General features: G+C 43.6%; 1 protein-coding gene across 1 annotated transcript in view; it reads left to right on the top strand.

The window, feature by feature from the left end:
• Positions 1 to 22,109, top strand: part of TMPRSS5 (transmembrane serine protease 5) — a 58,429-nt gene that overhangs the window by 21,151 nt on the left and 15,169 nt on the right. Inside the window, exons 5-10 of the mRNA XM_069741169.1 lie at positions 584 to 719; positions 5,949 to 6,062; positions 8,435 to 8,478; positions 9,702 to 9,864; positions 12,646 to 12,827; positions 14,544 to 14,642. Coding sequence (XP_069597270.1) covers positions 584 to 719; positions 5,949 to 6,062; positions 8,435 to 8,478; positions 9,702 to 9,864; positions 12,646 to 12,827; positions 14,544 to 14,642 — 738 coding nt within the window. The remainder of the gene's footprint in view (positions 1 to 583; positions 720 to 5,948; positions 6,063 to 8,434; positions 8,479 to 9,701; positions 9,865 to 12,645; positions 12,828 to 14,543; positions 14,643 to 22,109) is intronic.

Here is a 22,109-nt window from a genome sequence, read left to right as displayed (position 1 = left end):
CGCTCAGTCAACACTGGCGGCAGCTTATCTGTTAGAGAACAAAAGGATCGTCAGCCCGAAATTGGAAATGCCAAATCCTTCGGGAAGAAAGTCAGGAGGCCCCAATGTACATTAGACTGTCGTCCGAGCTGTCAATGTCGGTGGGCTCCATCAACGTTAGTCTAATGTGCAAGGGGGTCTTAACAAGGCATATCAAAGCGCCAGTCTCGGGATCAGTGGGGGTCCCAATAGTGACCTCCCAGCTATCAGCAGTTGTCACCTTTCCTATGGATGGGTCACTTGCCCAGTTTGGACAACCTCTAGTGCATGTCTTCAGTATGGCCACCCTATGGGAAAATGTTGATGGAACCTATATACTGTATGTAAATCTCTACAGGTTACAAATTGGGGAAGGGCAATAAAGTCAATGTTTCCTGCGGTGACTGCAGTCATATATATTGTGGCAATGTAATAATATATTGTATACTGTTATGTCATTGTGTAGGCGCGCTCGATTTATTACCAGATTGAGGCATGTGGTGTCCATTCAAAAATCGAAATCTTTGGTCAATAAGAAATCATTCTTTCATGACAACGGTTTCAGTATCTTTCAGAATAAACACAGAAAACTTCTTGTTGGAAGTGCAGGTGGAGTACAGAGAAGAATGGCTGCTCGCGTGTCATGAGAGGTGGAGCGCAGATTGGGGAACCCACGTGTGCCGACACTTAGGATTCATCAGGTGCAAATCTTAATATGGTAGTGAAAGTAATGTCTCGAGCAATTTGTTATTCTGAGATAACGAGCAAGTTGATAGGGGCTTCTTTAAGACTCTTATGGGGGCTGATGAAAGCTGTATAGGGCTGAAAGATCGTTATTCCAATAGATCGGCCCCCATACAGTCTGCACATTTTAGGCCTCATGAACGATCCCAATAGGTCATGAATTAATCTTTTGCTCACTTCTTGGCTGCTTGGTGGCCCATGTGAACTGTCCTCAAATTCAATAATTTAAAGGGAAACAGTCATTTGAATCATATTGCCCACATCATGCTGACTAAAATGTGGGCAGCATAAATCAGAGCCTAGCAGCATAATTACGGCCAGGTATATTTTTCTCAGGCATTTTAGAAAGCATATACTTTAATGATCCAGCCGAGGACCATAGCCGTAGATGAGACGAATCCGATAATACGCCCAGCCAGCTCTTCCCAGAAACTGCTAGAAATGATTGACAGGTCTGCACCTATGCACATACAATGGACAGACCTGTCAATCAGCGCTGATAGAAATGATTGACAGGTCTGTACCTATGCACATACAATGGACAGACCCGTCAATCAGCGCTGCTAGAAATGATTGACAGGTCTGCACCTATGCACATACAATGGACAGACCCGTCAATCAGCGCTGCTAGAAATGATTGACAGGTCTGCACCTATGCACATACAATGGACAGACCTGTCAATCAGCGCTGCTAGAAATGATTGACAGGTCTGTACCTATGCACATACAATGGACAGACCCGTCAATCAGCGCTGCTAGAAATGATTGACAGGTCTGCACCTATGCACATACAATGGACAGACCTGTCAATCAGCGCTGCTAGAAATGATTGACAGGTCTGCACCTATGCACATACAATGGACAGACTTGTCAATCAGCGCTGCTAGAAATGATTGACAGGTCTGCACCTATGCACATACAATGGACAGACCTGTCAATCAGCGCTGCTAGAAATGATTGACAGGTCTGTACCTATGCACATACAATGGACAGACCTGTCAATCAGCGCTGCTAGAAATGATTGACAGGTCTGTACCTATGCACATACAATGGACAGACCCGTCAATCAGTGCTGCTAGAAATGATTGACAGGTCTGCACCTATGCACATACAATGGACAGACCCGTCAATCAGTGCTGCTAGAAATGATTGACAGGTCTGCACCTATGCACATATACAATGGACAGACCCGTCAATCAGCGCTGCTAGAAATGATTGACAGGTCTGTACCTATGCACATACAATGGACAGACCCGTCAATCAGTGCTGCTAGAAATGATTGACAGGTCTGCACCTATGCACATACAATGGACAGACCTGTCAATCAGCGCTGCTAGAAATGATTGACAGGTCTGTACCTATGCACATACAATGGACAGACCCGTCAATCAGTGCTGCTAGAAATGATTGACAGGTCTGCACCTATGCACATACAATGGACAGACCCGTCAATCAGCGCTGCTAGAAATGATTGACAGGTCTGCACCTATGCACATACAATGGACAGACCCGTCAATCAGCGCTGCTAGAAATGATTGACAGGTCTGCACCTATGCACATACAATGGACAGACTTGTCAATCAGTGCTGCTAGAAATGATTGACAGGTCTGCACCTATGCACATATACAATGGACAGACCCGTCAATCAGCGCTGCTAGAAATGATTGACAGGTCTGCACCTATGCACATACAATGGACAGACCCGTCAATCAGCGCTGCTAGAAATGATTGACAGGTCTGCACCTATGCACATATACAATGGACAGACCCGTCAATCAGCGCTGCTAGAAATGATTGACAGGTCTGTACCTATGCACATACAATGGACAGACCCGTCAATCAGTGCTGCTAGAAATGATTGACAGGTCTGCACCTATGCACATACAATGGACAGACCTGTCAATCAGCACTGCTAGAAATGATTGACAGGTCTGTACCTATGCACATACAATGGACAGACCCGTCAATCAGTGCTGCTAGAAATGATTGACAGGTCTGTACCTATGCACATACAATGGACAGACCCGTCAATCAGTGCTGCTAGAAATGATTGACAGGTCTGCACCTATGCACATACAATGGACAGACTTGTCAATCAGTGCTGCTAGAAATGATTGACAGGTCTGCACCTATGCACATATACAATGGACAGACCCGTCAATCAGCGCTGCTAGAAATGATTGACAGGTCTGCACCTATGCACATACAATGGACAGACTTGTCAATCAGCGCTGCTAGAAAAGATTGACAGGTCTGCACCTATGCACATACAATGGACAGACCTGTCAATCAGCGCTGCTAGAAATGATTGACAGGTCTGCACCTATGCACCTACAATGGACAGACCTGTCAATCAGCGCTGCTAGAAATGATTGACAGGTCTGCACCTATGCACATACAATGGACAGACCTGTCAATCAGCGCTGCTAGAAATGACTGACAGGTCTGCACCTATGCACATACAATGGACAGACTTGTCAATCAGCGCTGCTAGAAATGATTGACAGGTCTGCACCTATGCACATACAATGGACAGACCCGTCAATCAGCGCTGCTAGAAATGATTGACAGGTCTGCACCTATGCACATACAATGGACAGACCTGTCAATCAGCGCTGCTAGAAATGATTGACAGGTCTGCACCTATGCACATACAATGGACAGACCTGTCAATCAGTGCTGCTAGAAATGATTGACAGGTCTGCACCTATGCACATACAATGGACAGACTTGTCAATCAGCGCTGCTAGAAATGATTGACAGGTCTGCACCTATGCACATACAATGGACAGACCCGTCAATCAGCGCTGCTAGAAATGATTGGCAGGTCTGCACCTATGCACATACAATGGACAGACCTGTCAATCAGCGCTGCTAGAAATGATTGACAGGTCTGTACCTATGCACATACAATGGACAGACCCGTCAATCAGCGCTGCTAGAAATGATTGACAGGTCTGTACCTATGCACATACAATGGACAGACCCGTCAATCAGCGCTGCTAGAAATGATTGACAGGTCTGCACCTATGCACATACAATGGACAGACCCGTCAATCAGCGCTGCTAGAAATGATTGATAGGTCTGCACCTATGCACATACAATGGACAGACCTGTCAATCAGTGCTGCTAGAAATGATTGACAGGTCTGTACCTATGCACATACAATGGACAGACCTGTCAATCAGCGCTGCTAGAAATGATTGACAGGTCTGTACCTATGCACATACAATGGACAGACCTGTCAATCAGCGCTGCTAGAAATGATTGACAGGTCTGCACCTATGCACATACAATGGACAGACCTGTCAATCAGCGCTGCTAGAAATGATTGACAGGTCTGCACCTATGCACATACAATGGACAGACCCGTCAATCAGCGCTGCTAGAAATGATTGACAGGTCTGCACCTATGCACATACAATGGACAGACCTGTCAATCAGCGCTGCTAGAAATGATTGACAGGTCTGTACCTATGCACATACAATGGACAGACCTGTCAATCAGCGCTGCTAGAAATGATTGACAGGTCTGCACCTATGCACATACAATGGACAGACCCGTCAATCAGCGCTGCTAGAAATGATTGACAGGTCTGCACCTATGCACATACAATGGACAGACTTGTCAATCAGTGCTGCTAGAAAAGATTGACAGGTCTGCACCTATGCACCTACAATGGACAGACCTGTCAATCAGCGCTGCTAGAAATGATTGACAGGTCTGCACCTATGCACATACAATGGACAGACCCGTCAATCAGCGCTGCTAGAAATGATTGACAGGTCTGCACCTATGCACATACAATGGACAGACTTGTCAATCAGTGCTGCTAGAAAAGATTGACAGGTCTGCACCTATGCACATACAATGGACAGACCCGTCAATCAGTGCTGCTAGAAATGATTGACAGGTCTGCACCTATGCACATACAATGGACAGACCTGTCAATCAGTGCTGCTAGAAATGATTGACAGGTCTGCACCTATGCACATACAATGGACAGACCTGTCAATCAGCGCTGCTAGAAATGATTGACAGGTCTGCACCTATGCACATACAATGGACAGACCTGTCAATCAGCGCTGCTAGAAATGATTGACAGGTCTGCACCTATGCACATACAATGGACAGACCTGTCAATCAGTGCTGCTAGAAATGATTGACAGGTCTGTACCTATGCACATACAATGGACAGACCTGTCAATCAGCGCTGCTAGAAATGATTGACAGGTCTGCACCTATGCACATATAATGGACAGACCTGTCAATCAGCGCTGCTAGAAATGATTGACAGGTCTGCACCTATGCACATACAATGGACAGACCTGTCAATCAGCGCTGCTAGAAATGATTGACAGGTCTGCACCTATGCACATACAATGGACAGATCTGAAGCAGCGCTGGGAAGTTTTGCAGCCAGGATGTGATTACTGTTGCCTGTTGCATGAGCAGCATCAATCTAACGACTGGTTCCCTTTCATGGATTGTCCGCTGCTATGAAAATTTACCTTAATTGTGTGATGGAAGTGGAAGAAAGGAAAAAGAAAACTTCTACATACTTCCCCGATTTCCTGAACCTCCACCACTTTCCATACTGTGTCCCCCACCAGTCCTCTAGCATTGACATCCGACAAGGGACGTCACGTGACCGATGCAGCCAATCAGCGTCGAATGTTGACACATGGGTGAGCACAGAATAGCAACCTCGGGCCGGGAGGTCAATATAGTATTTTTTTCTATTCTATTACACTGGGCCCATTAAGATGAACTTTAAAAGTACTTTTTAACCCCTATTAAACAATGAATGAAGCAGTCGGTCTTGACTGCTCAAAAAAAAACATTCTTGAATACAAAAAGCCGAGGTGCAACAATAGGGAAGTCCTGGGGTAACGACTGCCCAAGTGATTTATCACTGGTATGAGTGTCTTTGCCCCTAAATCATACTATTCACAAACAGCAAAAACTTGGCTACAGATTCCTATAAGTAACCTAAACTCCATATCCAAATATCCCTATCAATGCACAAAGAAGCCTGTCTTGTATTTAGCACCCAGAGGGACACTAGTGGGTTGCTCTCCCTAATTACGCCCCTGCAGAGCCTGTAGTTGAATTTTTAACTATATCTTTGCATAAAGTTCATTGTGAAGTTAGGTTGTTCCTGACTGAGTTGTGTCCTGCAGACTGGTGCATCACAAAGCTGTGAACCTGACCTCCGCAAATGTAAATCACAGTCAAGAATTTGTCCAGGTCCCATTTGGACAAACCGCTGCACCTGAGCATATTTGGCACATCAGGTATGACAGTAGGTGAAAGATAAATATAGATTATTATGTGTAGCGCAAAGTAAAAGAAGTATAATAAAAATGCACATGTATTATTTACTAGACTTTTTTGCTTCTAATACTAAGCATCCAACGCTGTGCTGGGAACAGGAAAGTTAAGGAATGGGGAGAGGTAACTAGCTTAAAGGGGTATTACCTTGCTTGAAAAGCCAGTTGCAGCCTTAACATTCTGTGCAATTCGGCGTCTTACTCTCCGAAATGTGATAGCTGCAGCCAATCAGTGGCCATGGCAGCTGTCAAAAGATGCCCCCTCCAAATGTTGATGGCCTGAGATTGAAAGGAGCCCTGGTCTCATTGAGAATAACATATAAAGTTTAAGATTTAATAAGAAATGTCAGGGTCTGGAAGAGGGGCTGTTCATAGTGGTTGGTCTGGTAGAGGGTCTGTAGATGGTGGGGCTGTAAATGTGGGTAGGTCTGATGGAGGGGCTGTTGGCAGGGGATAGTCTGATAGAGGTGTTGTATGCAAAGGTGGGTCTGGTAGAGGGGTTGAAGATGGAGTGGGTTTGGTAGAAGGCCTGTTGATGGGGTGGATCTGGTAAAGTGGATGTTGATGGGGTGGGTCTGTTAGAGGGGCTGTTGACAGAGATTGGTTTGGTAGAGGGAATGTTGTCGGGTGGATCTGGTAGAGGGGATATTGATGGGGTGAGTTTAAGAGCGGTTTTGTAGACAGGGGTGGGTCTGGTAGAGTGGCTATAGATATGGGTGGGTCTGATAGAATGGCTTTAGGCAGGTAAGTCTAGTAGAGAGGATGTAGGCAGGAGTGGGTCTGGTAGAGGTGATGTAGGCAGGGGTGGATCTGGTAGAGTGACTATAGATAGGGGTGGGTCTGATAGAATGGCTTTAGGCAGGTGAGTCTAGTAGAGAGGATGTAGGCAGGAGTGGGTCTGGTAGAGGGGATGTAGGCAGGGGTGGATCTGGTAGAGTGGTTATAGATAGGGGTTGGTCTGATAGGGTTGCTTTAGAAAGGTGAGTCTGGTAGAGAGGATGTAGGCAGGGGTGGGTCTGGTAGAGGGGATGTAGGCAGGGAGGGGTGGGTCTGGTAGAGGGGATGTAGGCAGGGGTGGGTCTGGTAGAGGGGATGTAGGCAGGGGTGGGTCTGGTAGAGTGGTTATAGATAGGGGTGGGTCTGATAGGGTTGCTTTAGAAAGGTGAGTCTGGTAGAGAGGATGTAGGCAGGGGTGGGTCTGGTAGAGGGGATGTAGGCAGGGGTGGGTCTGGTAGAGGGGCTGAGACAGGTGTGGGTCTGATTGGAGGCTGTAGACAGTGGTGGGTCTGGAAGAGTCTGTAGACAGGCATGGGTCTGATTGGAGGCTGTAGACAGAGGGTGGGTCTGGTAGGGGGCTGTAGACAGGCATGGGTCTGATTGGAGGCTGTAGACAGAGGGTGGGTCTGGTAGGGGGCTGTAGACAAGAGTGGGTCTGGTAGGGGGCTGTAGACAGGAGTAGGTCTGGTAGGGGGGCTGTAGACAAGAGTGGGTCTGGTAGGGGGCTGTAGACAGGAGTAGGTCTGGTAAGGGGGCTGTAGACAAGAGTGGGTCTGGTAGGGGCCTGTAGACAGGAGTAGGTCTGGTAGGGGCCTGTAGACAGGAGTAGGTCTGGTAAGGGGGCTGTAGACAAGAGTGGGTCTGGTAGGGGGCTGTAGACAGGAGTAGGTCTGGTAGGGGGGCTGTAGACAAGAGTGTGTCTGGCTTGATGTTGTGTTTTTAAACAGAAATGGTCTGGTCTAAGATCTGTAAAAAAGGGAATGTTTGGTCTGGAGTCTGTAAACAAGGGGGATCTGATCTAGGGTCTGTAAACTAAGAAGATCTAGTCTGGAATCAGTAAATGGTGAGGTTTGGACTAAGTTCTTTAAAATTGTAAATAGAAGTCTTGACTGTGGATTGTATTCCGGTTTAATGTCTCCATAAAGTGTTCAATTGGGGAAAGGAAAAAGGACGAGGGTCTGCCTGGGGAGGGAAGGTTTGTTATCTATTTGTTCATTTAGTTGGTCATGTTTGGTTTACAGTAAATCTTTATTTTGGGGATTTGACGAATGGTCCGTATTCATTTTGGGTTGTGCGGAAGAGTGAGCAACAAGGGAAAAAAAATTGCATAGGGAGCTTCAAACATTACTAGTCATCCTGCTCCTATGCATCCTTGAATCTTACCATTGCCCATTCTCAAAAATTGGAAAAGATAAGGCTCTCACATAGATACCTTCAATCTTTGGGCCTGGTCCTACTACCTCAATTATGCCATGAATTTTCTTTTTATTAAATTGTTTGTTATGATTTCCTATTTCTCACAACGACTGTACTTTTTTTTTCCATATTTCACTTTGCAGACAAGGATGTCGTTCTGGACACATTGTTGCACTGAAATGTTCAGGTGAGTTGTACATTTTACCCAAGTTTAACGTCACTATAAACAACTCTGAATGCAAAAAAGTCTGCAGTCATTCCTTAAAGAGGTTTTATGAATCTAGGAAACAAGACTTGCTTTCTAGCTTCCAGGAACAGCACGAGTTGCAATGTCCCACAGCGTCCATGGAGAGGGTCTGTTTCTGGAAAATGAAGCAAACCTTATTCCTAAAATACTCTCAAAAATATATCTATAGAGTACGAGGTACATACGGCTTAAATCATAAAGTAGACCTCAAAAAACATATAAAACCACTATTTATTGTTAAAATCAAGGCGACGAACCCAACCCTAAGTGACAAATACACACAAACAAACCAAAAAGCACAAAAACACGTGCTATAAAACCTACTTGAACTAATGGGGATGGCTATATGCCCCTAGTAAGGTAACTAGATGCTCCCCTACCTATCTGCGGAGGTTGACACCCTAGGGGGAACGTACTGGCGCCCCCGCTCAACGATGACTATCCCTAGGGGCCCTAGTGTGCCCTATACCACTAGATGGTCACCTCTACCCAGCAGCTAAAGGGTCCTCTAGTACTATACAGAGATCAACTGCACTAGGGAAAGCCTATACCCCAAAATGAACAAGAAAAATGTGAATGATAGACACTAATGACGGTAGGTGAAATGCCAATATACATATAACAGATAGTACCGCAAAAATAGCTGGACTAAAAGCAGGTAGCTGCCAAAAATAGGGTATAATTGCTGCCAGACAGAACCAACTCGTTCATATTCACTGGAGCATCCTCAATAGGTATCCCTGATGTAACGCCAATTGCTATGTCATCTCAAAATATTAATATATACAAAAACTGTCGGTACTCATCTGCCGGCATGTCAGCGCTGCCGCCATCTTAATAAAGAACGCCTCAACGCGTTTCGCCTGCCACAGCTCTTCAGGAGGCCAGATATGATGATAGGTAGTGTCACTTATGATATAAGCATATAGCCATCCCCATTAGTTCAAGTAGGTTTTATAGCTTGTTTTTGTGCTTTTTGGTTTGTTTGTGTGTATTTGTCACTTAGGGTTGGGTTCGTTGCCTTGATTTTAACAATAAATAGTGGTTTTATATGTTTTTTGAGGTCTACTTTATGATTCAAACCTTATTCCTAATCACATCCAACCCCGTTAAATCTTTTGGTAACGTAAAGCAAATTATAACTTTACCTTTTACCTTTGTAGAATGCGGATCCCGTTCCAAATCTTCTCGAATAATTGGAGGACGTGATGTAAGCTTGGGTCGTTGGCCATGGCTAGTCAGTCTGTATCTACACAACAAACATGTCTGTGGTGGCTCCATCATAGCCCAGCAATGGATCATAACGGCAGCACACTGTGTGCACAAGTAGGTCTTGATACAGTTTAAATTGGACATACGCTGGAGATTTTGGATGGATGAAAAGTAAATTTAAACTATTTTTTTGCCAACCTTCCTCATCTAAACAGGGATGACAGCTGGCAGGTGATAGCAGGAATGTTTGACCAATCTGTCAGAAAATCGATCTATCATGTTGAGTTTTTCTGCGCGATGCTTTACTTTACAAGTCATTCATGATCCCATTCTATCAGTGGAAGCCAAAAAAAACTCAAGGATTAAGGCAGAGATCAATCAGTGATTTGTAGTTTTATCTCTAAGCAATTTCATCCTTGACAAAACCCCTCACAGACCAAATATAGAAACTGTTCTTCTGAAATCTCTACCACATAGCCTGATTTAGACCCACCATAGATGACCCAATTAGAGGACCCTACCTGTCAATCGATCAAAAATAGGTCCAAGTATGAACATAACTGCTAATTTTTATTTGTTTAGATTTTCCAACTCTCTTTTTTCTCATTTAAATAATCTACAATGATAACCCATACAAGTTGGTAACACGTTTGCATCCATTGCACTGGTCTAAGTGGCCACTCGGCAGTGGAAATTACTATTGATAAGGTTATTGCTAGCATGGGGTATGTAAGAATTGTTCAACTCAAATACACTGCTCAAAAAAATAAAGGAAACACTTAAACAACAGAATATAACTCCAAGTAAATGAAACTTCTGTGAAATCAAACTGTCCACTTAGGAAGCAACACTGTTTGACAATCAATTTCACATGCTGTTGTGCAAATGGAATAGACAACAGATGGAAATTATTGGCAATTATCAAGACACCCTCAACAAAGGAGTGGTTCTGCAGGTGGGGACCACAGACCAAATCTCAGTACCAATGCTTTCTGGCTGATGTTTTGGTCACTTTTGAATGTTAGTTGTGCTTTCTCACTCGTGGTAGCATGAGATGGACTCTACAACCCACACAAGTGGCTCAGGCAGTGCAGCTCATCCAGAATGGCACATCAATGCGAGTTGTGGCAAGAAGGTTTGTTATGTCTGTCAGCGTAGTGTCCAGAGGCTGGAGGCGCTACCAGGAGACAGGCCAGTACACCAGGAGACATGGAGAGGCCATAGGAGGGCAACAACCCTGCAGCAGGACCGCTACCTCAGCCTTTGTGCAAGGAGGAGCACTGCCAGAGCCCTGCAAAATGACCTCCAGCAGGCCACAAATGTGCATGCGTCTGCACAAATGGTTAGAAACCGACTACATGAGGATGGTCTAAGTGCCCAACATCTGCAGATGGGGGTTGTGCTCACAGCCCAACACAGTGCAGGATGCTTGGCATTTGCCACAGAACACCAGGATTGGCAAATTCGCCACTGGCGCCCTGTGCTCTTCACAGATGAAAGCAGGTTCACACTGACCACATGTGACAGACATGACAGAGTCTGGAGCCACCGTGGAGAGTGACCTGCTGCCTGCAACATCCTTCAGCATGACCGGTTTGGCAGTAGGTCAGTAATGGTGTGGGGTGGCATTTCTTTGGAGGGGCGCACAGCCCTCCATGTGCTCGCCAGAGGTAGCCTGACTGCCATTAGGTACCGAGATGAGATCCTCAGACCCCTTGTGAGACCATATGCTGGTGCGGTTGGCCCTGGGTTCCTCATAATGCAGGACAATGCCAGACCTCATGTGGCTGGAGTGTGTCAGCAGTTCCTGCAAGATGAAGGCATTGATGCTATGGACTAGCCCACTCATTCCCCAGACCTGAATCCGATTGAAAACATCTGGGACATCATATCTCGCACCATCCACCGACGTCACGTTGCACCACAAACTGTCCAGGAGTTGGCGGATGCTTTAGTCCAGGTCAGGGAGGAGATCCCTCAGGAGACCAACCTCTACCTCATCAAGAGCATGCCCAGGCATTGTAGGGAGGTCATACAGGCACGTGGAGGCTACACACACTACTGAGCATCATTTCCTTGTCTTGAGGCATTTCCACTGAAGTTGGATCAGCCTGTAACTTCATTTTCCACTTTGATTTTGAGCATCATTCCATTTCCGGACTTCTGTGGGATATTAGTTGTGATTTACGTTGATCATTTTTAGGTTTTATTGTTCTCAACACATTCCACTATGTAATGAATAAAGATTTACAACTGGAATATTTCATTCAGTGATACCGAGGATGTGGGATTCTAGTGTTCCCTTTATTTTTTGAGCAGTGTATAACGGTAGACATTAGTGATGGGGTAATTGATTCAAAAGTACAATCCATGAACGCTTAAAGGGATTCTTACCTGCCAGCATTTCTGGATCCTCCCTTGATTAGCCGGACATTATTGTTATAGAGTTCCACACACACAACATTGCACCAGGCCGGCTAATGAATAGAGGAGGCGGGGATGCTGGCAGGTGGGAGACGGTTTTCAGGGTTCCTGTACAGTGGCCAGGGAATGCTGACCTAGCCGCTAAACCAGGGTTTTGGAAATCTATTTGCTCATTTCGACGTATCTGTTTCTTACTTACAGTAAATTCTCTTGTATAGATTAGTTTATGGGCATTCAGCTCCTGTGACATAGCAATAAGTGTTATATTTTTAAATCTACCCAAAAAGCCCTCAAACAATATCAACACAGCTTGCTTTATTCAATTATATCAAGCCCCACCCATGAGGTTTAATGCCAATATTAAGTCCCACCCACAAGGATTAATCACTTGGAAGATGAAATGAAAAGTGACAAGGTGAATCATGATTTTCTTATTATGTTTCATATGTTATTGATAAGTATTCCAATTAGTTACAGGTCTCCTTCGCTGTCCAGTTGGTCTGTCCTTTCGGGCATTGTCAGTCACTCCCCTGTAAGACAATACGCATCTTCTTCAGCGGTGGAGAAAATCATTTATCATCAGAAGTATGATGACAGGAGCCATGATTATGACATTGCATTGATGAAATTAGAGAAACCTTTAAATTATTCAGGTTGGTTCTTTATTCTATTATTATGTCGTATAGGTTTAGAAATTATTTAATTGGACTGAAGAAGGGCAGAGACATTTTGTTCTTGCCTGCTTGTTTGGATCATCATGGGGGGTCTATGTAAGGGGGTCACATAGCATGTAATTGACATGGATGATCCAGGGTTCCACTTTCAAAGTAGACATCCATAGCCCAATCAAGAAATGCCTGCACGCAACATTTTTTGTGGAATTGGGACCAAGCTGGTGCAATAAATGATGTGTCATATATTTGGGAACCATCCCATAAACATTCATGGGACCACATCTATCACTGATTTTCCTCACTATCATGAGATGGCTATGTGAGTGGAAACAAAGTTTTAGTTGGCATGTAATACGAAAACATTCTCTACTTTTGAAGAGGATGTCAAGAACTCAAAGTATGTCAAAATAGCTGCAAATGCTCCAAAATAACAAAAAAACAGAAAAACTAACTCCCACTTCAATTTTTGTCAGGTCCCTCACCAGTTTCTTTTTATGAGGCTTCTCCAATGATGTAGTGTGTTGACGTGACATGTGACTAAACAGCCAATCATTGTCTGCGTTGGCTACATGACATCACTATGGTTAAGCCTATGTACAGAGAATCAGCAGAGAGGAGGGACATTGAGGATCTGTCAATCAGGCTGCTTTGGAGATTCAGCAGCAACAGGTAGGGAGGGACAGTGAGATGCTGTCAATCAGGCTAGGAGGATAAAGAATCAACAGGGAGGAGGGACATTGTTAGATGGGTGGAGGTTCAGGACCACCAGGGTGGAGGGAGAGTGTAATTCGGTCAATCAGGCTTTGTGAGTGGAGATTCAGTAGAAGTAGGCAGGATTGACACAGAAGAGCTCTCAATTCAGCATGGTGGCTACAGATTCAGCAGCAGGGAGGGAGGATAAGGAGGAGCAGTTAATTAAGCTTGTTGGGTGGAGACTCCGCAGCAACGGGGAGGAGGGACAGTGAGACGCTGTCAATCAGGCTAGGTGGGTTGAGATTGAGAATAAACTTTCAAGAATAATACAGCCATTCTGACTAAGTAAATACATCAGTTTAACAAGGTCTCAAATATCAGTTTTTTAATCTTTAATGACCTAGTTCGCTAAAAAAAAACACCATAATTAGGAGACGCTGTTGGCGTAATACCATAATAGCCAACAATGGAAATATCACATTGCCCGAGTATCTCAAGGTGCAGTAAGTATGTAAGGTCGTTGTCTTCATTGTTCAGTTTTTTCATGGATCTGTCAATGTGGGAAAGTCTACGTCATACTTGAGCTCTCACAAGGAAGTAGATTGCTTTCCCGATCTCCTCTTAGTCCTATAAGCCTGGGCTACAGGAGAGCACACAGTTTAGAATGAAATCTGTTATAGTCACAGGTTGGACATCACTATTAAATGAAAGTAACACGTTGATTACCATATTTTATGCCCTATTTTATTCTAATTGTTACATTTCTACTTCCTTTAATTTTTGCCTATTTCAGCTGGAAATCTTTATTGTTCCTGTCCAGGACCATGGCAGCTGAATGTTTTATGTGTTTTCGAGCCCTTTGTACTTTTATATTGTAGATGATGTTGTGCGTTGTGGGTGTTGTGCACGTTATATCCTTTTTTTTTAGGATATCGTTTCTCATTTTTCTAACCCCTGTTGCATATCACTTTTTTTTAATTGCATGAACATGATTTCTTTTAGATAGCGTTCGCCCTGTGTGTCTACCGCAATATGAGCAAGATATTCCTGCCGGCTCCGAGTGCTGGGTCTCCGGCTGGGGACATACTCATCCTGACAACAGTGAGTATTACCTTTAGGTTTGCTTCTTTTTTACGTCGGCTGGGGAAAACTACAATAAAAGTGTGAAAATAAAATAACCAAAAAGTATTATAAAACTTCACCAGAAATTATTTCTCTTGCAATATATACTTTTATTTTTTAATCCGATCACATACATCCTTAGTATCAATCCTTATTACCACAATGCATTTGACGTTAAAAGTAAAATAAGTTGAAAATTGCCTTGATTAAATATATCCTATTATCTTACAGCTCCAAAACAGAACTGTGTGTCTCCATGGTTACAGACTACGAATAAACAATGTGTAGTCAGATACCGCACCTTTGAAAAAAAAACTAAAAAGAAAAGAGCAGATTTTATTATCTAGACATTTGATATTCACTTCTTTTTTTTTCGGCTCTGGCAGTGCTCATGGACTGTGTGTATAAGCCCCGGCACGAGACAGATGCAGCCAATACTACTGCTGACATGACCACTCAGCAATGATGATGACAGTAGTACAACACGTGACCGGCTGCAGTGGTCACATGCAAAGACGCTCAGCTGTTTCTATCAGTCCTCATTATACATTATCATAGTGGTGTTCCCATTGATTAGACTTATGGAAGACAAATGTATTGGGCCCCTCCACATTTACCTCTAGGAGCGTTTTTGACCTCCCATCCTACATCCATAGACGTAATACGGAGTCGCTCCTCTGCAGATATAACTGCTCTGCTCTTCTGGGAAGGTTTTCTATAACATTTTGGAGATTGTGAGAATTTTTATCCCTTCATCCAGAAGATCATTTGTGGGGTCAGACCCTGATGTTGGGGGCGGCCGGGCTCACAATCTCCATTATAGGTGTTGGATGGGGTGGAGGTCCGGGCTCTGTGGTCATGTTCTCCCCTCCATGTCTGTATGGACCTTGTGTACTGGGCTCAGTAAATTGGGAACAGAAAAGAGACAGACACAGAGGGAGAGAGACAGACACAGATGCAGACACTGTCTCTCTCTGGGTATCTGTCTCTCTCTCTATGTCTTTCTCTGTCGGTGTCTGTCTTTCTGAGTGTCTCTCTCTCTGTGTGTTTGACTCTTTCTCTCTGTGTCTGTCTCTCCCTTTGTGTCTGTCTATTTGTCCGAGTTTGTATCGCTCTGTGTGTCTGTCTCTTTCTGTCTGTCTCTTTCTTTTTCTATGATGAGGAACATGTTTGTGATTCGGCGCGGCCTGCGGTCAGGTCTTTCCTTGGTTTCTCTAGCTTAGAGCACCAAGATAAGATTCTGCCTACAGTCTGGCCCTGAAGCACCGGCATCTCATTAACTGAAAACTTCTAACACTGATTACTTAGTTACTTTTTTTTTTTTAGTTTACTTGGCAAAATCCCGCTGACCGGTTCTCTTTAAATAACAATTAGTTCAGGGGTTTCTAATCCTTAACCCCTTTCCGACCTTTGACGAAGCGTATGCGTCATGAAAACCTGTGCCAATCTGATCTGTGACATAGCATATGCGTCATGGTCGGATCGCGCTCCTGCAGGTCGGGTGAAAGGGTTAACTAATTTCACCCGACATACAGTGACAGGGGGAGTGGTACTTGAGCCCAGGGGGGGGGGGTGGCTTCACCCCCCGTGGCTACGATCGCTCTGATTGGCTGTTGAAAGTGATGTTTCACTTTCAATCAGAGAAATCGTAATATTTCACCAATGAAAATTGGTGAAATATTACAATCCAGCCATGGCCGATGCTGTAATATCATCGGCCATGGAAGGAGACCACGATCTGCCCCCGCCACCGCCACTGTCTTCTGCTGTCTTCCACTCCCCTCGGTCCTCCTGTCCACTCCCCCCGCTGTCCAATCTCACCCCCGCATACTTACCGAGCTCCGGTGTCCCTCCTGGTGTCCGTCTATCTTCTCCATGGGCACCGCCATCTTCCAAAATGGTGGCGCATCCGCAGTGCGGCCGGCAGATTCATTCCAGATACATTTTGATAGAACCTATCACAGTGATCAAAATAAAAAAAATAATAACCCCCCCCCTTCCTTTATCACCCCCATAGGTAGGGAATTTTTTTTAAAAATAAAGAAAATATATTTACATTTATTTTTCCACTAGGGTTAGAACTAGGGTTAGGGTTGCAATTAGGGTTAGAGTTAGGGTTAGAACTAGGGTTAGGGTTGCAATTTGGGTTAGGGTTGCAATTAAAGTTAGGGTTAGAATTAGGGTTAGGGTTGCAATTAGGGTTAGGGTTACATTTAGGGTTAGAATTAGGGTTAGGGTTGCAATTAGGGTTAGGGTTAAATTTAGGGTTAGAATTAGGGTTAGGGTTGCAAATAGGGTTAGGGCTGCAATTAGGGTTAGAATTAGGGTGAGGGTTGCAATTAGGGTTAGAATTAGGCTAAGGTGAATACTCCTGCTTCTAAAATCTTGAAATGCTTTATTGGTGCATATAAATATAGCGTGATTAAAATCCTTGCTCACAGGTGGATGCAGTCATGAGGATAGACGCGTTTCGATCTATGCGATCTTAATCATGTCAGACATGTGGGGGAGCTCCAATGTTTAGGAACACAGGGGCTCTCCAAACGCGACATGGTGTACGCTAACGATTGGAGCTAATTTTTCATTCAAAAAGTCAAATGGCGCTCCTTCCCTTCCGAGCCCTGTCGTGCGCCCAAACAGTGGTTTCTGACCACATATGAGGTATCACTGTGAGAAATTGCCCAACAAATTGTAGGATCCATTTTATCCTGTTGCCCATGTAAAAATGAAAAAATTGAGGCTAAAAGAAATTTTTTGTGAAAAAAAAAATACTTTTTTCATTTTTATGGATCAATTTGTGAAGCACCTGGGGGTTCAAAGTGCTCACTATGCATCTAGATAAGTTCCTTGGGGCGTCTAGTTTCCAAAATGGGGTCATTTGTGGGGGAGCTCCAATCTTTAGGCACACAGGGGCTCTCCAAACGCGACATGGTGTCCGCTAAAGATTGGAGCCAATTTTTCATTCAAAAAGTCAAATGGCGCTCCTTCCCTTCCGAGCCCTGTCGCGTGCTCAAACAGTGGTTCCCCCCCCCACATATGAGGTGTCGGCGTACTCAGGACAAATTGGACAACAACTTTCGTGGTCCAGTTTCTCCTTTTACTCTTGGGAAAATAAAAAAAAAATTGTTGCTAAAAGATCATTTTTGTGACTAAAAAGTTAAATGTTCATTTTTTTCTTCCATGTTGCTTCTGCTGCTGTGAAGCACCTGAAGGGTTAATAAACTTCTTGAATGTGGTTTTGAGCACCTTGAGGGGTGCAGTTTTTAGAATGGTGTCACTTTGGGGTATTTTCAGCCATATAGACCCCTCAAAATAACTTCAAATGTGAGGTGGTCCCTAAAAACAAATGGTTTTGTAAATTTGGTTGCAAAAATGAGAAATCGCTGGTCAAATTTTAACCCTTATAACTTCCTAGCAAAAAAAAAAAAAATTGCTTCCAAAATTGTGCTGATGTAAAGTAGACATGTGGGTAATGTTATATTAACTATTTTGTGTCACATAACTCTCTGGTTTAACAGAATAAAAATTCAAAATGTGAAAATTGCTAAATTTTCAAAATTTTTGTTAAATTTCCGATTTTTTTCACAAGTAAATGCAAAAATTATTCACCTAAATTTACCACTAACATGAAGCCCAATATGTCACGAAAAAACAATCTCAGAATCGCTAGGATCCGTTGAAGCGTTCCGGAGTTATTACCTCATAAAGGGACACTGGTCAGCATTGCAAAAAACGGCCAGGTCATTAGGTTCAAAATAGGCTGGGTCAGCACACTATGGGTTGCCTGGAAGAGACCAAGCACTTTTATTCTTAGCACTATATGCACACTAACTATTGTGCTGATGGCACATTCATTATGGGTAACGTATAGCGGCATAGATGGATGGTCCAACCGTGACCTTTATCGATTTTATGAATGGAATGAGTCCTTCCCAGGTATGTGCGATAATTAACGCTCTCCATGTCTGATAGATGTTATACGGTTCTGAGGTCCGACAACTTGACATCCCCAATCCTATCAGGAAAGAGATCTCCCTAGATGGAAAAAAAAAACCCTCCGGTAGCTGGAGGAAGAACGGAGACGTAAAAAAATGTTGTAGCGATATCATGTATGTAGTAACTGAGTAATCTGCAATGATGGATGATAACTTTCTGCAAGGGTCGTTATTTCTAAAGCCTGCAGCCTATAAAATGAGCAACCGGCCTCATCCACACGTTGGGATGAAAACACAAGTGTATGCCATGTGCAGCGATTCTACTAGGTTGGTGCTAAATAAATAAAGATAAATGGATAACAATAAGAACAGGTATCTAACAGGTCCTCAAACCTCAAAATATTAATATAGGGTGGTTCTTAGGAGTGGCAAAGAATTTGGGGACTTCCTGGTAGTTCCCCAAACTTTAGTACCAAATACCTCTAACATTTCATAATATGAGGGTATCCAGTACATTAATAGTCAATAACGTTGCACTAATTAGAATTATTTACCTGACCTATGATATTTGAAGGGCACTTGATGACTAGATCTAAATAATATCGATGCATTGTTTTAATTTAAACAGGACCTGTCACTTACCATAAATATGTATTTTTTTAAACTGGTGTACTGTAAATGCCGCTGTTCTCACGAATCCAAAGATGTTTTTCTTATGTTCCTGCGCCTCTCCACTCCTGAGGTATGGCCCCTGCTTCCCTGTATATAAATCTAGTCTTTTTAGTCAACTAGGTGTGGCTCAAGGAGGAGCATTAATGACCACGCCTATTTGGCTTACAAGAAAGGATTTAAGTACAGTGAAGAAGGGTCCGTATCTCAGGAACAGAGAGGCGTAGGAACAAAAGAAAAACAAAACCAGATTCAGGAGAACAGAGGCATCTATACGGAGTTAAAAAGTACATATTTAAGTGACTGTTCCTCTTTAATCGGAACCTGTCATATTGAAAATGCAGGCCAGTCTGCAGGGAGTATGTTACAGCACAGAAGCAGCTAAGCAAACCGCTATGTAGTTTTACAGGGAAAGATTCTGCATAACTTGCATTTTATTCCTGATCATTCTGTTTAGTGAAGGAAGGGGTCCTAATTAATGTAGACAGCTATCTCTGTATGCACACTGATACAAGGAAAGATGTAAATCACTGATTAGGACTTGAAAACCCCAAATGAGCAAGGATTGAAATTAAAAAAGTAATACAGAATCTTATCCCACAAAACTATGTGATGTACCCTCACCTCGCCTTATCACTATTATGACACACGGATTATGTAATGCGGTCTCTCCACTTTCACCAACATGACGTTCCGCATCCCCTGGGGACACATAACGTCACCTTGGTACAGTTTTACAGATGCCCCCTGTCCACATGGGCCCAGGGAGGCATGGGGAGTAAGAAGATGTCGCCCACACAGCAACGTGGAACCATGCTCGTCCACAATCCTGACAGGTTGAGAAGCCCCTTTCACGAGCACCAGTGAAACAGAGCACTGCCCGCCCAGTAGGACTGCCACCAGTTCCTCGTTAGATAGAAGCCCGGTCCATTAACAGGATTATATCAGACCAGAAACCAGCCCCGGTAGCATGGAAAATTAAACCAAGAAACAGACGTGTGGATTCATGGATCAAGATAGAAGAGCAGCCCAAAGTTAAATATACTTAATCACCTTAAGGACACCTGGCCAATACACTATATACACTATGGTTACACATATACAATGGAACCATATAAGGGCAATTAGAAACAGATAAAATGTAAGCAGTCAAGTGACCCTGTATGAGAGTAAGTATAATATAGTGCAAAACAGCACTATAGGTTATAGTGCAAAACAGCAAGAATATAAAACATAATATTTATTAGAAATATATGTAAAAGGTAGGACATAAAAACGATGCATGGTGAAGACAGAGAATGGTCAAAGAATAGCAGGCACCACAGCTACACACTGATGACACACAAGTGGTAAAAAACTCACAATAAAAAAGGGGGAGAACCCAGCGCTGCTTATGGTCTGAACGCAATACATAAAGTGCACATGCACATATTGATTTCTAACTGTATTTCAAAATGAGACATTTAGCAAACAATTGATCAATTCTTTGAGCCGCCACGTCACGGCATTCTCATAATGGGGCAGTCCTACTCTACGTTTTGTATATTCGCTGTGCCATTACGGCCTTCTAAATGTATTAAAAGCAAGACCACATTAACTGCAAACTGTACCTGAAGCTTTTCTGAATCACTCCCATGGTGCAAGAAAAGGCAAGCGCAGATATAGGTTGACCAGGTCAGGATATAGACATATCAGATACAACCTCCACACTGCCTAACCAGCACCACAGATTAAGGGTGAGACAGGCTTGGACACAGGCGCAAACGTATGAGAATTATGAGAATGCCTTGGCGTGGCGGCTCAAAGAATTGATCAATTGTTTGCTAAATGTCTCATTTTGAAATACAGTTAGAAATCAATATGTGCATGTGCACTTTACGTATTGCGTTCTGACCATAAGCAGCGCTGGCTTCTCCCCTCTTTTGCTTTGATATTGGTTTGTGGTTGACCACCACTGTTGCCGTGCATGCTGGGTCATGTATGCCATTCTTTCTGTGTTCACTGTGATTGATAGGCTGCTGTACACACATACAGCAGCCCTGCCCTAGGCGCTGTTTAATTGTGCACCTGTGTCTCAGTCTGTCTCACCCTTCATCTGTGGTGCTGGCTGGGCAGTGTGGAAGTTGTACCTAAAATGCCTATATCCAGACCTGGTCAACCTTTATCTGCGCTTGCCCTTTCTTGTGCCATGGGAGTGATTCAGAAAAGCTTCAGGTACAGTTTGCATTTAATGTGGTATTGCTTTTAATACATTTAGGAGGCCTTTATGGCACAGCGAATATAAAAAACGTAGCGTAGGCCTGCCCCATTATGAGAATGCCATGAAGTGGCAGGGTGGCTCAAAGATTTGATCAATTGTTTGCTAAATGTCTCATTTTGAAATACAGTTAGAAATCAATATGTGCATGTGCACTTTATCTATTGTGTTCTGACCATAAGCAGAGCCGGCTTCTCCCCTCTTTTGCTGTAAAAAATGCACAGGTACAAAGGAGATTTGAAAAAAATAAATACATAAAAGGTGTCAGAAAAAATACCCAATAGTAAACTGGTGAGTAGGCATTCAAAAAGTCAAGGGGAACCAACACAAATATTAAGAGGTGGCAGGATATCCTAAATAAAATCTGTGCAGAGCATAATTTACCTTGGAACTGTGGTGCCCATGCTGTGCGTTACCAGGAAACACAGCTTTACTTTCTGGTTTCTACTACTAGCTGTTCTATGTATCTCCCTGGGTGCTAGAATGGGTTGATAACCAGGCGGGCATTCGTCATGTTCTGGGGATCTTGGAAATATACACGATGTACGGCTAGGACTGAACTGCATTTTCAAAGTGACAACTTCA

The sequence above is a fragment of the Ranitomeya imitator genome, chromosome 10 (genome assembly GCF_032444005.1).
Source record: "Ranitomeya imitator isolate aRanImi1 chromosome 10, aRanImi1.pri, whole genome shotgun sequence".
NCBI classification, from domain to species: domain Eukaryota; kingdom Metazoa; phylum Chordata; class Amphibia; order Anura; family Dendrobatidae; genus Ranitomeya; species Ranitomeya imitator.
This window is presented reverse-complemented; position numbering and strand designations above follow the sequence as displayed.